At 42.6% G+C, this 16,614-nt stretch overlaps 1 protein-coding gene across 10 annotated transcripts in view; it reads left to right on the top strand.

Moving 5' to 3' along the window:
• The window catches only part of GNPAT (glyceronephosphate O-acyltransferase), a 40,671-nt gene extending 38,427 nt beyond the window's left edge, over window positions 1-2,244 (top strand). For all 10 annotated transcript variants that reach the window (XM_086381307.1, XM_086381299.1, XM_086381306.1 and 7 more), the window contains one exon: window positions 1,949-2,244. In XM_086381307.1, coding sequence (XP_086237433.1) covers window positions 1,949-1,992 — 44 coding nt within the window. In that variant the 3' untranslated portion in view covers window positions 1,993-2,244. The remainder of the gene's footprint in view (window positions 1-1,948) is intronic.
• Window positions 2,245-16,614: the final 14,370 nt, after the last annotated feature.

Below are 16,614 nucleotides of genomic sequence, written 5' to 3'. Positions count from 1 at the left end.
AAGAGAAAACATCTATTTCTGCTTTGTTGACTATGCCAAAGCCTTTGACTGTGTGGATCACAATAAACTGTGGAAAATTCTTCAAGAGATGGGAATACCAGAACACCTGACCTGCCTCTTGAGAAACCTATATGCAGGTCAGGAAGCAACAGTTAGAACTGGACATGGAACAAAAGACTGGTTCCAAATAGGAAAAGGAGTATGTCAAGGCTGTATATTGTCACCCTGCTTATTTAACTTATATGCAGAGTACATCAAGAGAAACGCTGGGCTGGATGAAGCATAAGCTGGAATCAAGATTGCTGGGAGAAATATCAATAATATCAGATATGCAGATGATACCACCCTTAGGGCAGAAAGTGAAGAGGAACTAAAAAGCCTCTTGATGAAAGTGAAAGAGGAGAGTGAAAAATTTGGCTTAAAGCTCAACATTTAGAAAACGAAGATCATGGCATCTGGCCCCATCACTTCATGGGAAATAGATGGGGAAACAGTGAAAACAGTGTCAGACTTTATTTTTTTGGGCTCCAAAATCACTGCAGATGGTGATTGCAGCCATGAAATTAAAAGACGCTTACTCCTTGGAAGGAAAGTTATGACCAACCAAGACAGCATATTCAGAAGCAGAGACATTACTTTGCCAACAAAGGTGCATCTAGTCAAGGCTGTGGTTTTCCCAGTGGTCACGTATGGATGTGAGAGTTGGACTGTGAAGAAGGCTGAGCACCTAAGAATTGATGCTTTTTATTTATTTATTTATTTTATTTTTTAACTTTACAATATTGTATTGGTTTTGCCATATATCAACATGAATCCGCCACAGGTGTACACATGTTCCCCATCCTGAACCCTCCTCCCTCCTCCCTCCCCGTACCATCCCTCTGGGTTGTCCCAGTGCACCAGCCCCAAGCATCCAGTATCGTGCATCGAACCTGGACTGGCGACTCGTTTCATCTATGATATTATACATGTTTCAGTGGACTCTGTGGGAGAGGGAGAGGGTGGGATGAATTGATGCTTTTGAACTGTGGTGTTGGAGAAGACTCTTGAGAGTCCCTTGGACTGTAAGGAGGTCCAACCAGTCCATCCTAACCGAGATCAGTCCTGGGTGTTCTTTGGAAGGACTGATGCTAAAGCTGAAACTCCAGTACTTTGGCCACCTCATGTGAAAAGTTGACTCATTGGAAAAGACTCTGATGCTGGGAGGGATTAGGGGCAGGAGGAGAAGGGGACGACAGAGGATGAGATGGCTGGATAGCATCACCGACTCGATGGACATGGGTTTGGGTGAACTCCGGGAGTTGATGATGGACAGGGAGGCCTGGTGTGCTGCAATTCATGGGGTCGCAAAGAGTCGGACACGACTGAGCAACTGAACTGAACTGAAGACCTTTTTTGTACAGTTCTTCTGTGTGCTCTTGCCACCTCTTACTATCTTCTGCTCTGTTAGGTCCACACCACTCCTGTCCTTTGTTGTGTCTGTCTTTTGCATGATACATTCCCTTGGTGTCTCTAATTTTCTTGAGGAGATCTCTAGTCTTTCCCATTCGTTTGTTTTCTGCTATTTCTTTGCATTGTTCATTTAAGATGTTTTTTTTTTTTATCTCCCTGCTCTTCTTCGGAATTTGGTGAGAGAGGCATAAAGCTAAAATAGACACCAAAACCCTCATTCTGAGGATGATGGAGTTGATTTCTTAATCTCAGAAGTCAACGGTGTGAGAGTGAACATACTGGAACATGCTCGCCTTGAAGTTCAGGAAACGTGGCTGGGGGCACCATGGCCATGCCCATCGCCTCTTTGAGACACTGCTGCTTCTATTAACGGTGCTGCTGTCTCCACTGATTGTTTTTCAGTCTGTAAAACTCTGCACAGATGTCGTGTGTTTTTCTTTCGCCAGTGCCCAAGTGTTGTATGATTTCATGAGCCATCTCTCTGTTTTTACCTTAGGTTGTAAAACACCAGTAGGAAAACCAGCAACTGCGAAGCTTTAATGATTGCCAAATGGTTACGGAAAAATTGGTCGTGTAATTTCTGTCATTCATGGACTCGTATTACAACAAAGAGGGAAGTAAAGGAAGCGACCCATCTTCTCATCCTTTATAAGGCTTCGAGAACAGTGGACTCAGTACAGAGGGAGAGCTATCAATTTAAGCAGTCAGTGAAATTTGCTCCACAATGGTTAAAAAGACGTTTGTGTCCAACGCTGTGTGTGTTTTAAAATAAAACAGGCTTTTGGAAACATGTTTGGAAATACAAAGCCTAGCTCCTATTTCACTAACACGTTCAACTTACTACATGTATTTAACTGTTATGTTGACTTCTGAATTAAAATGCAGCATCAACTTTATAAAGGCTCTGGCTATCAAAAGAGAACTACTAGAAAGGGCATGTCTTACGCTTCTCGTGACTTTCTTTAATTCAGGTTGCCTCAAACAAGTACACATTTGACAAAGATATATAATAAAGTAGCTAGCTTCCATTAAACTTTGCCACCCAAGGGCCTTAATCAGTAAAACTGAATTAGAGAAAGTACATGTGACAGAGAGAAGTTATGCGATGTATCATAAATAGGCTTAACATTTCAAAGGAAGAAAAGTTTGAAATAAGATGGGCAAATAGCAAACCTCTCGCCGCTTCTGGAAGGGCATTTAAGCTGAGAATTTGGATGAGATCAGCCAGTCCTCGAAATGTGGGGCTCAGGTGACAGAGGAGGGGGCAAGGGGTGAGTGTGCAGAGAGAACTGTAATCAGAATGTCCTGGGGTTGGTTCTGAAGGACCTGGAAGACCAATGTAACTGAAACAAGAGCCATGGAAAATGAAATTAAAAAGAAACGCAGGTATATTCATCTGCTTGGGCTGCCATAATGAAATACCACAGAGTGGGCAGCTTAAACAGCAGAAATTTGGTTTTTTACAGCTCTGGAGGCTCAAAGTCCAAGACCAAGGTGCCAGCAAGGTAGGTTTCATTCTGAAGCCTCTTTCCTGGGCTTGTAGGAGGCCACCATCTTGCAATGTGCTCACCTTACTTCTCTATGCGTCTGAAGACAACAGTCTCTGGTATCTCTTCTTAGAAGGGCGTTACCCCATCAGACTAGGGCCCCACCCCATTTGCCCAATCTAGCCCTGATTACTGCCAACGGCTCCAGACATGTCACATTGGGAATTAGGGCATCAATATCTGAATTTCGAACTGTGGTGCTGGAGAAGACTGTTGAGAGTCCCTTGGACAGCAGGGAAATCAAACCAGTCAATCCTAAAGGAAATCAATCCTGAACATTCATTGGAGGGACTGATGGCTAAAGCTCCAATACTTTGGCCACCTGGTATGAAGAGCCGACTTATTGGAAAAGATCCTGATACTAGGAAAGATTGAGGGCAAGAGGAGAAGGGGGCAACAGAGGACGAGATGGTTGGAAGGCATCATCAACTCAATGGACATGAGTTTAAGCAAGCTCTGGGAGATGGGAGAAGGGCAGAGAAGCCTGGTGTGCTGTAGTCCATGGGGTCGCAAAGAGTCAGACACAACTGAGCGACTGAACAACAATAACAGTCTGAATTTGGGGACCACCATTCAGTCCATAGCAACAAGGCTCAATTTCTGCAGTGCCTTAGAGACTTCTTGTAAAACGTTTGAATAGGAATATAAGTCCCATGGGAAATGCTGAAACGTGGTTTCAGCATTTGCTTGTAGGACTGTCTGTATCCAAATCCCTGGAATGTGTGTTCATTCCCCAGAGGCCCAGCTGTTTGTGCTGCACATCCGGATTGGAGAGTCACTCCCCTGGCCCGTGCACTGGGGGCAGAGGGGCCCTCTATGTGGCTCTGCTTGTTGGAAAGCCAGAGAAGACTCACTAAGAGCTGAGGAGTCAGTTGAACAGTTCTTGGCTTGTATGGATCGTATGGCTTGCCAGCTAAACGGCACTGAGCTGCTGCCCTCCAGGTAGTCCAGAGCAGTGGGGAAGCTGGGGCCCTGGCCAGTCCTTGCTGAGTGGGTGTGCACCCAATCTGGTTACTTGTTTTCTCCTGCTATGTATGTGTTGAAGACTGAGTAAGATGACTTTTATTTACTTTTTGATGTGTTTGTAATGCATTTCCAGTTTGGGGACAAAGCTACTTGGGTGCAAATGGCTATAGACTTCTCTCCCGGCCAGTTCCGGCATTAGAGCCAGGCAGGTAAGCCCATAGTGGAGAGGCAGGAAATGGGCTGCAGCCCAAGCAGTTGAGGTCTTGGTGTAGGGGCAGCTGTGGGGGGTGAGTGGGTAGGTGGGGCTTTTTCTCTCTCGGTCTTCTCGGACCCTCCCAAGTCAACCTGAAGTCTTAGTCAAAGGACAGCGTGCTTCCTATGCTGATGGGGCTTCAAGTGGGTATCCTGTACCCTGCCCCACACAAGCTCTTGCACTCACCTGCAGTTACAAGCCACACTGCTGTCCCTAAACTGCCCCTGCCCCCCATCCCATCTATAAACTGTGGAGCTGCCCTTGCTTTGAAGTTAGTAAAAGAAGGACCCATAGCATCTGGTTTTCCAGGATAGTCTCCTATCCTAACACCACACAGTGTAGCAGCCAAGAATGCAGAGTCTGAAGCCCAACTGGCTGTGAAGTCCAGCAACCATACGTGAGCCCTGTGTCATTTGCTTAACATCTTAAAGCCTCAACTTCCTTATCCATAAAATGGGGATGATGAGAGTACCTCTTGAGTTGTAAGAAATAGTGTCAGTAAAATGTTAGATCCAGTCCTTGGCAGTGAGTATAACCTGTTACTGTGACTAATGACTGGGACCCACCCTGCTTGGCTTCCAGAGTAAATGAGATTGGACGCTTCCAGAGTGCTCAGTATGGCCATAGGCGCTTGCATCCCTGACTGACAACCTTAGGAGCCAGCCTCAGTTGAGCTGTTTAGCCCAAGAGCGTTACATGTGCCTCACTGGGCTGTCTCTCGCAGACACCTGCCATCCTCCAAGGTCAGCTGGGCCATGGTGGAAGTCACAGCTTTCCAGATATCCCTTCTTCCTCTCACCAGTGGGATCAAATCCTTCAGTGTGGGGTAGAAAACAGATTTTGATGTGTTACTTGACTCCGTTCATATCTTTACTTTTTTGTTTTTCCTGATTAAAGTTATCAACTCTGACAGAAGTATGACTCCCCCTTCAGTAAGTTCAAACACATTTTTCTAGAGCCCACCCTGGACTGGTTGCTTTCTAGGCCTGCATGTAGCTGTCAACCAGGGGTTTCCCATCACTGGGAAACTGTTACCTTAACATTTTCCTTCACTTTTCTGCATTGGATTCCCCTCTCTCTTGGATCCCATATCTTTCCTTTTATCTGTTTAATTTTAGTGAAGTACATGTTCCAGGGGTATGAGGGGTTAATATTTTAGGTTTCACCTGCCTAAAAATCTTTCCACAGTCACAGTTGTCTGATGGCTTAGCTGGGTATAGAGTTCTAAGTTAGAGATAATTTTCCTTCAGAATTTTGAAAAGCGTTTCTCCTTTATCTTCTGTTTTCTAAAGTTGATTAGAACATTCTGATTCCTGAATATGAACATTTGCTTTGTCAGAAAATCTTTAGGATCTCCCTTCTGAAATTTCAAGTGATGTGCTTTGTTCTCAGTGAGTTTCTGTTTGTGGCTCAAGCAAATTTATTATCTTACTGTTTAGGTCAGAAGTCTGAAAGGGAATCTCAGTGGGCAGCCTTCCTTCTGAGGCTGTCATGGGTGTATGACATGGGTGTATTTCCTCGCCTTTTCCAGCTTCCAAAGACCACCATGTGCCTCAGCTCCTGGGTCCCCTCAAAGCCACGGTGTCCAGCTGAGTCTTCACACTGCCTCTTCCTGCTTCTCTCTTCTCTCTCTTTTCCACTTTTTAAAAAAAATGGTATAATTGAAATAGCATTATATTAGTTTCAGGTATAAATGTCGTAATTCAGTATTTGTATACATTGCAAAATGATCCCCACAATAAGTCCAGTTATTATTTGTCACCAAATATGGTTACAGAATTCTTTTTTCCTGTCATGGAAACTTTTAAGACCTATTCTCAACAACTGTCAAGTATGCAATATTGTATTATTGTATTATTATTGTATATTGTATTATAATAATAATCAAGTAGTATTAATTAGAGTCACCATCCTGTACATCACATCCCTAGGACTTAACTCATTCTGTAACTGGAAGCTTGTTCCTTTCGACCCACCCCACCCCCGGACCTATTTCATCCACGTCCAGACCTGCTGCCTCAGGCAACCACCAATCTGTTCTCTATATCCGGGAACTCAATTTTTTTTTTTCCCTTTAGATTCCACGTGTAAGTGAGATTGTATGGTATTTATCTTTTCTTGTGTGACTTACTTCCCTTAACATAATGCCCTCAGGGTCCATCCAGACTGTCATAAATGGCAAGATTTCCTTCCTTTTTTATGACTGAGAAGTATTCTGCTGTATATAAATACCATAATTTCTCTATCCATTCATTTATTGATGGACATTTAGGTTGCTTTTATGTCTCAGCTATTAAGACTAGGGCTTCCCAGGTGGCACTAGTGGTAAAGAACTTGCTGCCAATGCAGGAGACATGAGACCCTGGTTTGATCCCTGGGTTAGGAAGATCCCCTGGAGGGATATGATAACCCACTCCAGCATTCTTGCCTGGAGAATTCCATAGACAGAGGAGCCTGGCGGGCTATAGTCCATAGGGTGGCAAAGAATCAAACACTGAAGCGACTTAGCCCACAGGAAGCATCCAGTAAAGATCAGATCATCGCTGGCTCTTACCCATCCTCACACATGGGCATGCAGAGGCTGCATGCCCCGAGTCCCCAGCTTGTCCTGTGGGTAGTGGCCCTTGCGGCCACAGATCACTTCCCAGGGGTGGGTGTCAGTCACCCTGGTGGTGGGATGCTCATGGGATCTCCACTGGCTCAGTCTGTCCTTAGCTTGAGAGGAGGAAATTACACTCTTTACATGTAAAATTCATGAGTTGAAATCGAAGGTTACCACTCTGCCTGAAAAACTGAAGCTTCCCATTGTGCAAGTTGTCAGGTGTGGCAGCCTCTGAACTAAAGAGCTTAAGGTTGGGGATGCAGGCAAGGCCTCAGTGGGCCGTCTCCCAGGGTGCACCCAAGGCCAGACGGGGCCAGCTCTGTGCCACGCGCCCTCAGAAGAGCCCTAATAGCTCATTTGATCCTCAGGACAACTGTGAGGTTGTTACCTTTAGGTTAATCCTTTTATCCACAAGAAATCGAGCTGCATGGACGTTCTATGACATGATTTAAATTATTTCCATTTACTGTTTCCATTTCATGAATGCTTTTGGTGAAACAACCACTGCCAACAGGACTATATAATGTTCAATCACAGGCCAGAGGCCAAAGGGATGGAGTTGCAGGAGCCCAGGCCATGGCCCAGAGCTGTTCAGGGCAGGACCTGGGGAAGCAAAAGTGCCGGTCCAAGGGGTGGGGGTGGTCACTTGAGCTGCCCTGGAACTCAGCTGAGGACAGAATCTTCCTGGAGTGGAGACAGGCTCCCACCTTGAGGCCACTACGTCTTCCTGCTGGGGTATCAGCTTTGCTGTCATCACTGAGCCCCACCACCTCCTTCCTCTCTCTCTGTCTCTAATTCTTTATTTAAAATCACCATTCAAATATGTGGATGAATATTTCTTTCTTGATGTTTCCACTTTTCTCTTTGTTTTTTCTTTTCCTTTTTCACAGTTCAATTAAGCTTCCTTTTCTTTGTCTTAGGGGAAATTATTAATAGCAGTGGGATGGAAGGCAAAAAGAATTGCCAGCAAAATGTTTCCCTCTTAGGCTTTTAGACTTGTTTTCAAGAAACTGCTGCTGCTGCTGCTGCTAAGTCTCTTCAGTCGTGTCTGACTCTGTGCGACCCCATAGACAGCAGCCCACCAGGCTCCCCATCCCTGGGATTCTCCAGGCAAGAGCACTGGAGTGGGTTGCCATTTCCTTCTCCAGTGCATGAAAGTGAAAAGTGAAAGTGAAGTCACTCAGTCGTGTCCGACTCGCAGCGACCCCATGGACTTCAGCCCACCAGGCTCCTCCGTCCATGGGATTTTCCAGGCAAGAGTACTGGAGTGGGGTGCCATTGCCTTCTCCTTTTCAAGAAACTAGGGATAAAACTACCATATGATTCAGCAATTCCACTACTGGGCATTTATCCTGAGAAAATCGTAATTCAAGATGACACATGTCCATTGGAGCACGATTTACAATAGCCAGGATATGGAAGCAACCTAAATGGCCATTGACAGATGAATGGATAAAGATGTGGTACATATATACAATGGAACATTACTCAGCCATAAAAAGGAACAAAATTGTGTCATTTGTTGTTGTCGATCAGTTACTAAGTCGTGTCCAGCTGTTTGTGACTCCATGGATTGCAGCACACCAGGCTTCCCTGGCCTTCGCTATCTCCTGGAGTTTGCTCAAACCCATGTCCACTGAGTCGGTAATCCCATCCAACCATCTCATCCTCTGTCGTCCCCTTCTCCTCCTGCCCTCAGCCTTTCCCAGCATCAGGTCATTTGTAGTGAGGTGGATGAACCTAGAGTCTGTTTCACACAGAGTGAAGTCAAGTCATAAAGAGAAAAACAAATATCATATATAAGGAATACGTATATAGGAATACACATATATAAGGAATCTAGAAAAATGAGACTGATGAAGCTAGTGTAGGGAAGGCATAGAAACCAGATGTAGAGGATGGACTTGTGGACACAGCACGGAAGGAAAGGTTGGGATGAATTGAGAGAGTAGCCTGACGTATATAAACTACCGTGTGTAAAATAGCTAGCTAGCGGGAAGCTGTTGTATAACACAGGAGGCTCAGCTTGGTGTTGTGTGCCAACCTAGGGGAGTGGGGTGCGGGGTGGGGTGGGAGGGCATTTCAAGAGGGAGGGGACATATACATAAGTATATTATATATATATAATATACTTAGAGCTGATTCACATTGTTGTACAGCAGAAACTAACACAACATTATAAAGCAATTATCCTCCAATTTAAAAACAAATCCTATGATAAAACTCTAATGGAAAAGAATATTTTTAAAAGAATACATGTATATACATACATAAAAAAGACTGAGAAAAGGTTGCTGCTTGCAAAAAAAAAATTTATTACTGTAAGACATTTTCTGCCGTTTGTATTTTTCCATTTTCCCTTCCATATTACCTGTGTAGCCTTGTAAACACATCATAATCCAAAACAGCTGAGATTTATAAATAAAACACAAATCAACATTAAAAAAAATTAAATAAACCTGAGGCAGAAGATAGGCTTTGCAGGAAGAAGCAAGGCTCCAAGAAAGAAGTGAGAAGGAAAGACACCTCCCCCTGACCACCACCTCTTGTCTCCTCCACCTGGTCCCGGAGTTCTTCAGAAAGAAAGATGGCCTTGGGGCTGGTGGGGTGGGGAGGGGTTTGTTCTACAGGATTCAATCTACTGTTGAATCCAGAAATCAACAGTGGGGTGCTGGGTTATGGGGAGGGCAGCAAGCAGGGCAGGGTGAGGAGTGTTGGCACAGAGAACCCAGACCCTGGGGTTCACTGTAACAATAAAACCTGATATCCTTAATGTCCTCTGTGAGGTAAAAGATGGTCTTCCCAACCCAGGGATTGAACCCAGGTCTTCCACATTGCAAGCAGATTCTTTACCATCTGAGCCATCAGGGAAATCCATATAAAGGGACAGTCAGACAAAAAGCAAGCTCAGGAAAAATAAACATGAAAACAGATTGGAAATCAAAAACTCAGCAGAAGTTTGGAAGATGAGACATTTCTCATAAATTAGGGCAAAAAGAAATACAAAGATGAAAATTGGAAAGTAATCTTTCCCTCTGAGGTTCTAATTATCCATATTCTAAATGTTGTTGATGCCCCCTTGTAAAATTTCCTTAGTGCTGAATACCTTGTGTCTGAATTGAAGTGAAGTCGCTAAGTCGTGTCCGACTCTTTGCAACCCCGTGGACTGTAGCCTACCAGGCTTCTCCATCCATGGGATTTTCCAGGCAAGAGTACTCGAGTGGGTTGCCATTTCCTTCTCCAGGGGATCTTCCTGACCCAGGGATTGAACCCAGGTCTCCCACATTGCGGGTAGACGCTTTACTGTCTGAGCCACAATACCTTCTTCTAATCTGTCTTCCCTGGTGGCTCAGAGGGTAAGGCATCTGCCTTAAAGTGTAGGAGACCTGGGTTTGATCCCTGGGTCAGGAAGATCCCCTGGAAAAGGGAACGGAAATCCATTCCAGTATTCTTGCCTGGAGAATCCCATGGACAGAGGGGCCTGGTAGGCTACAGTCCACAGGGTCGCAGAGTCGGACACGACTGAGCAACTTCACCTTCTTTCACTTTAACCTATCTTCCAGTTCAATAATGCTGCATCTGATTTTCTCTTAACTCAATCTATTGGTTATCAATTTCAGGTTTTGAGTTACAGCTCTAGGCTCTCCATTTCATTATTTTGTGTGTTGGCTTTTTCATTTCCGGTTCTGAGAAACTGAATTTTGTCACTTATTTCTGAGAACATATTAAAGTTGTGCCTGATAACTCTTTTATCTGGATCCTCTGTTAAGTCTGTTTCTATTGTTTATTGTTTCTCTTTCATTTTAATCAAACAATCTCTTTCATAGATCTCACTATTTTTATTTGAGGACTGAACACTGTATATAAAAAAGTTACAGACTATTTGAGAATTTTATATCCTCAGTGAAAGACTTGGCATTTGCTTCTGGCTGTTCACTGGAGGAACTAGCAACCACAAATCCCCTTCATCTATGGTTTATGATGAGTCCATCCTCAGCTTCTGTCCCTTGACAGCCTCTCTTATTTCTGGTTTTTCTTTGACTTTCAGGGTTCCAATCCTAAAAGCCTATGGTGATTGGTTCATGTTGATGTATGGCAGAAAACAACACAACAATTTAAGGCAATTATCCTCCAATTAAAAATTTTAAAAAGTTCATAAATCACATACATTTGTTTAATGGGTAAATCTGCTTCAGAAAGTAGGCAAAGAAGTGTATTATTGCTAGGTTAAAGGGCTCGTGCATGCGTACTCAGTTGCTCAGTCGTGTCCGACTCTTTGTGACCCTAGGACTGTAGCCCACTAGGCCTCTCTGTCCGTGAGATTCTCCAGGCAAGAATACTGGAGTGGGTTTGCCCTCCTCTGGGGGATCTTCCCAATACAGGGATTGAACCCGCGTCTCCTGTGTCTCCTGTGTTACAGGCAAATTCCTCACCCACTGAGACACCTGGGAAGCCCTGGAATAATTCTGTAATTTCAAATTATCCAGTGAATCAGTTTATGGTAATTATTAATTCTGGCTTGGCTTATGTAACTTTGCTTCATATGTTTAGCTGGTATAATAGTCTGAAATCAACTTATCAGGCAAAACTAATGAAGTGTGACATGAGAAATACAGCTCTTTTCCTGCAACTTTCCTACTTGGAGGTTTAGTCCCTAAGTCGTGTCCGGCTCTTTGAGACCCCATTGACTGTAGCCCGCCAGGCTCCTCTGTCCATGGGATTCTCCAGCCGAGAATACTAGAGTGGGTTGCCATTTCCTTCTCCAAGGGATTTTCCTGCCCAGGAATTGAACCCAGGTCTCCTGTATTGAGAAGGTATTGTGGCTCATATGGTAAAGCATCTACCAGCAATGCAGGAGACCTGGGTTCAATCCCTGGGTCAGGAAGATCCCCTGGAGAAGGAAATGGCAACCCACTCCAATACTCTTGCCTGGAAAATCCTATGGATGGAGGAGCCTGGTAGGCTACAGTCCATGGGGTCACAAAGAGTCACACATGACTGAGCGACTTCACTTCTTCTTCTCCTATATTGCAGGCAGCTTCTTTACCAACTGAGCTACAAGGGAAGCTCTTTCCTACTTAAATGACACCTACCCAGTGGCTTAGGAGCTTCCCTCACCTCTGCAGGGAGCAGTCACAAGCATTTTAATCCTCAAGACAGTTTCTGTGTGTCTGAGACTGTTTAATATCACTCTTACTCAGAACTTGAGAGCTTGTTTGGAGGTTCTAGCAGGGGAGCACAGCTACTCGTATACCCTTAACTGAAGACCAGTCCTCCTCTAGGGACGAGTGCCCCTACAACCTTTTTGGACTTCCTTGGTGGCTCAGATGGTCAAGCGTCTGCTTATAGTGCAGGAGACCTGGGTTCGATCCCTGGGTTGGGAAGATCCCCTGGAGAAGGGAATGGCAACCCACTCCAGTACTCTTGCCTGGAAAATCCCAAGGACGGAGGAGCCTTGTAGGCTACAGTCCATGGGGTCCCAAAGAGTTGGACACGACTGAGCGACTTCACTTTCTTTCACTCAGAACTTAACAATGTACATTTTGTGATTAGTGGAAATAGTCTTATTGTAACTATCTCATTAACTCAAACCTGCAACTTAATTCTTTGAAGGAAGTTAAAAAAATATCCTCTGACATAACGGAGTACCTATAATTTTAACAGAGTACCCAAAATGTGTACAGATAAGCCTTTGGAAAAAGGGCAACCTATCCTGGTGAGATGTCAACATCAGACAGAATCCAATCACACAGCTCAATGACTTAGCGCAGGGGTCCCCAACCCCTGGGCCACAGAGCAGTACTGGTCCGGCCTCTTAGGAACTGGGCTGCATAGTAGGGGATGAGTGGCAGGTGAGCAACTGAAGCTTCTTCACCTGTCACTGTCGCTCCCCGTTACTCACATTACTGCCTGCATCCTGCCTCCTGTCAGATTCGCGGTGGCATTAGATTCTAATAGGAGCTCGGACCCTACTGTAAACTGCACATGAGAGGGATCTAGGTTGCATGTGTCTTACGAGAATCTAATGTCTGACGATCGGAGGTAGAGCTGAGGCAGTGATGCACTGATTCCGCATGACAGTGAGTTGTGTAATTATTTCGTTATATATCACAATGTAATAAATAAACTGCTTAATAAATGTAACGAGCTTGAATCATTCCCAAACCATCTCTGCTACCCCACGCCCCTACTCTAGTCCATGGAATTGTCTTCCATGAAGACAGTCCCTGGTGCCAAAAAAGTCAGGGCCCTCTGACTTAGAGCTTAGAGGAATGTCCTCCGAGTTCAAGTCCCACTTAGTTAGGGAACCCCTTGTAGAGTGGATTACTTGCCAATTATTTAACTTCAAAAAATTGAAATTCCTTCATAGACTGATGTGAAGAATAAATCATCTGTTAAGGGGGCTTACCACACAGCCTGGAACATAGTAATTGTTGATCAATGGTCCTCCAAAGGCAGGTTCACACATTGCTTGTCATACTTGAATTTTTTTCACACAAATATTGTCATTCTTATTGATTCAGACACATGCCTCAAATAATTTTGTCTTCGAAAGTTTACTTAGAAATACAAATTTGAAATGATTCTGTTATAAGTAATGGTCTGGTTCATGACAGAATGAAAAAACTGGGCCCGGGACCTGGTCTTGAGCATGGCCCGCCACTCAGTGGGGAAACACCTCGGCCAGGTGTCTGGCTATCCCTAAGTCATCGGTACAAGCAGTATAATGATACCTATTTTCTAGGTTATTGTCAGGATCAAATGAGATCAAGCATGTAACAAAAGGTTGTGCAAACTAGAAACCTCATAAATTATAACTGTCATTAGTTATTAAAGAATGCACTCAATAGCATTTATTTACTAAGCTTTTATCATTAATGTTATGCCCAACACTGCTCTAGGCAAGTTGATGGCAAAAAAATGAAATGCAAATATTCTGTGCTAAATGAAACATATCTGTTTCTCAATATATAATGTTTTTAACATGCATATATTTACATATCCTGTATATTGCTGACACAGTTGGAAATGGGGATGAGATTCAATGGGATCCTTTACTCCTTTTAAGAGCTCTGACCGTCCCAGCAGCTTAGGGAGGCTCATACTTGAAGTGACACACTTCACATGTCACTTCACTGTGTCACACTGTATGATTTTTCATTCTTATTGTTCAGGAATCAAAAGGAATGGGGATGTGTCTCATTATGTCACCATCATTATTATCATGCTGCACTCACCTCATGAATGACGTGAGCATTGGATATCAATGCAAAAATGCTAATGATATATTCACTAGAATCAGGCAGTATATTAAAAGAATTATGTTACAACAGGATAGAATTAATTCATAGAGTGAAGTATGATTCAGTGCTAGGAAATCCTTCCTAAAAACTTACCAAATTAATATGAAAAAGGAGAAAAAAACTCTAAATAGATGCTGAGATTCATTTGATAATTCAACATGCATTCTTGACATTAAAAAATTAAAATCCGCAACTCTTAGTTCACTGAAATACATGATCACTTCCTTAACATAATGACCAAAAGCCAACATCATGCTTTGAGAACAACAGGAAAAAAAAACTTTCAGTAGATACGTATCTACTATAATTCCTAATTCCTTTATATTAACATCAAGCAAAAACTATGATTTAATATAGTTTTAGGTGTTCAATTTAATACAGGATATTAAGAGAACTACATAAGATGTATAAAAATTTAAGAGGCAAAATTATCTTTAGAATCACATCTTGGGTGATATGATTACACACTGGAAAACTCTAAAAAAGAAACCCCAGGAAACTAAAATCAGTACATTTCTTACAATCAGAAAACATAATGGATTCATTCACAAAAGTATTAACAGATGAAGTACCAAGGAATAAATTCACCAACAAATGTACAAGATCTACTTGAAGAAAATTTGAAAATGCTACTGAGATATAAAAGTACCCTTGCATAAATAAAATAGGAATAAAATAAATAAATAAAAAATAGGAAGATTCAAAATTATAAAGATGTCAGACTTCCCTAAATTACATTTGAGATTATTTCAATGAAAATGCCAACTGTTTGGCAGGATGATAAGGAATGTTATTAAATTACTTAAAATTGGATAATAAATATGTGAGAATACTTAGAAAAAAACTGAAACAGCAAAAGAATGAGACCAGTTAAATTCTTTTTTGTCAAATTATAAATCTACAATTAAGATTGTTAATAGCACAGAAATCAGTGCTATTAACTGACTTATTAAGTGAATTTACTGTATCAGTAAAACAGAATATAGAGCCTAAAAGTATACTCAGATCCACATCTAATAAATGTAATATGTTATTAAAATAGCATTTCAGGTAAGTGGGGGGAAAAGAAGGATGATTCAAAATTACTGCAACAATTTGCTAATTATTTGTGAGGAAATGGGATTCTTACATCATTCTTCACTCTAAAACAAATGATAGATGGAGCAAAATTTCAAGTATTAAAATATAATTACTAAAAGAAAAGCATGAATGTTTTTGGAATCTGAAAGTGGGTAAGGCCTTTCAAAACCTAATAGAAACCTTACAAATCACACAGAAAAAAACTCAGATAAATGTGGCTTCATAAGAAATTAACATTTACTATACTCTGAAAATAAATACATGAATGAATACATAGATGAATAAATGACAAACTAGGGGGAAATCTGTAACACAGTATACATGAAAATTAATTTCTTCACTATACTATAAACTACAAAATCATAATACAAAGATCATCAAAGAAAAGAATGGCAAAAGACATTTACAGAGCTTAAGAAAGACAGATATACAAGGTTGCTGAAACTCACTCATAAAAATTACAAAGAAAACACAGTAAGATTTTTCACAGATTAGTAAAGAATAAATGTTATTACTAATCAGAATCATCTTATTAAACAGTGAACGACGAAAAGTAGTGAGTAAATAGTGACATTTGGGGAAGCAGGTGTTCTCCCACACTGCTGAGAAGGTACAATGGTGCGAGCTGCCTGACCAGCAATCTGACAAGTTTTACCTAAATTTAAAATGTATGGTTTGGCTGAGCAATTTCGATAAATCTTTCCTAAGACATAATCACACAAGTAAGCAAAGATACATGCCCAGGGAGCTTTTTCCAGGATTTCTGGTAATTCTGAAAATACCCTGAAGACAGCACAGTACTCAGAAAATGCACAAGCCTGACAGACCCATTCATGTGACAGAGTGCTGTTCAGTCGCAGAAAAGCCCAACCTGGAGAGCTGCACTGAGATCTGAGAAGCACTGAACTGGTAACACTCACGTGAGAGCAAGATAAACAGTAGGTGCCGCATGCTCCAATTTCTGGGGAAAACATTAGGAGAAACTCTTACGCGGTGGCACCTCTGCTGAGGAGGGTCACTAGGGGTCCGGGCGTGATGATGTGGACTTCTTACTCCATACCTTCTGCAGGGATGTTAGTAGGGGTGAATTACAGACACAGCTTTCCTCACCTTGAATCTAGCCCGTCTGCAATGGCGGTGGCACGTTACTTCACAGGACTGTCCGCTGTGTGTCTCTGTTCATGCTTGCATGCCCGTCTCTGTTCATGCTTGCATGCCCATCTTCCTTGCACACCTAAACCTTGTCCCTTCCAGGACCGACTCTAAAGCCAACGACTCCACGAGGCCTTTCCAGACTCCTCAGAATAACACTGCACTCTTCCTTCTTAGCACTCCCATGGCACTTAAACTACAACAGACAGGTTTTTCAGTCTTTTTTTAACAGTTTGCAATTATTCAAATTAATTTTGC

The sequence above is a fragment of the Bos grunniens genome, chromosome 28 (assembly GCF_055505025.1).
Source record: "Bos grunniens cultivar Pamir isolate PY7600 chromosome 28, Bosgru_T2T1.0, whole genome shotgun sequence".
NCBI lineage: Eukaryota > Metazoa > Chordata > Mammalia > Artiodactyla > Bovidae > Bos > Bos grunniens.
This window is presented reverse-complemented; position numbering and strand designations above follow the sequence as displayed.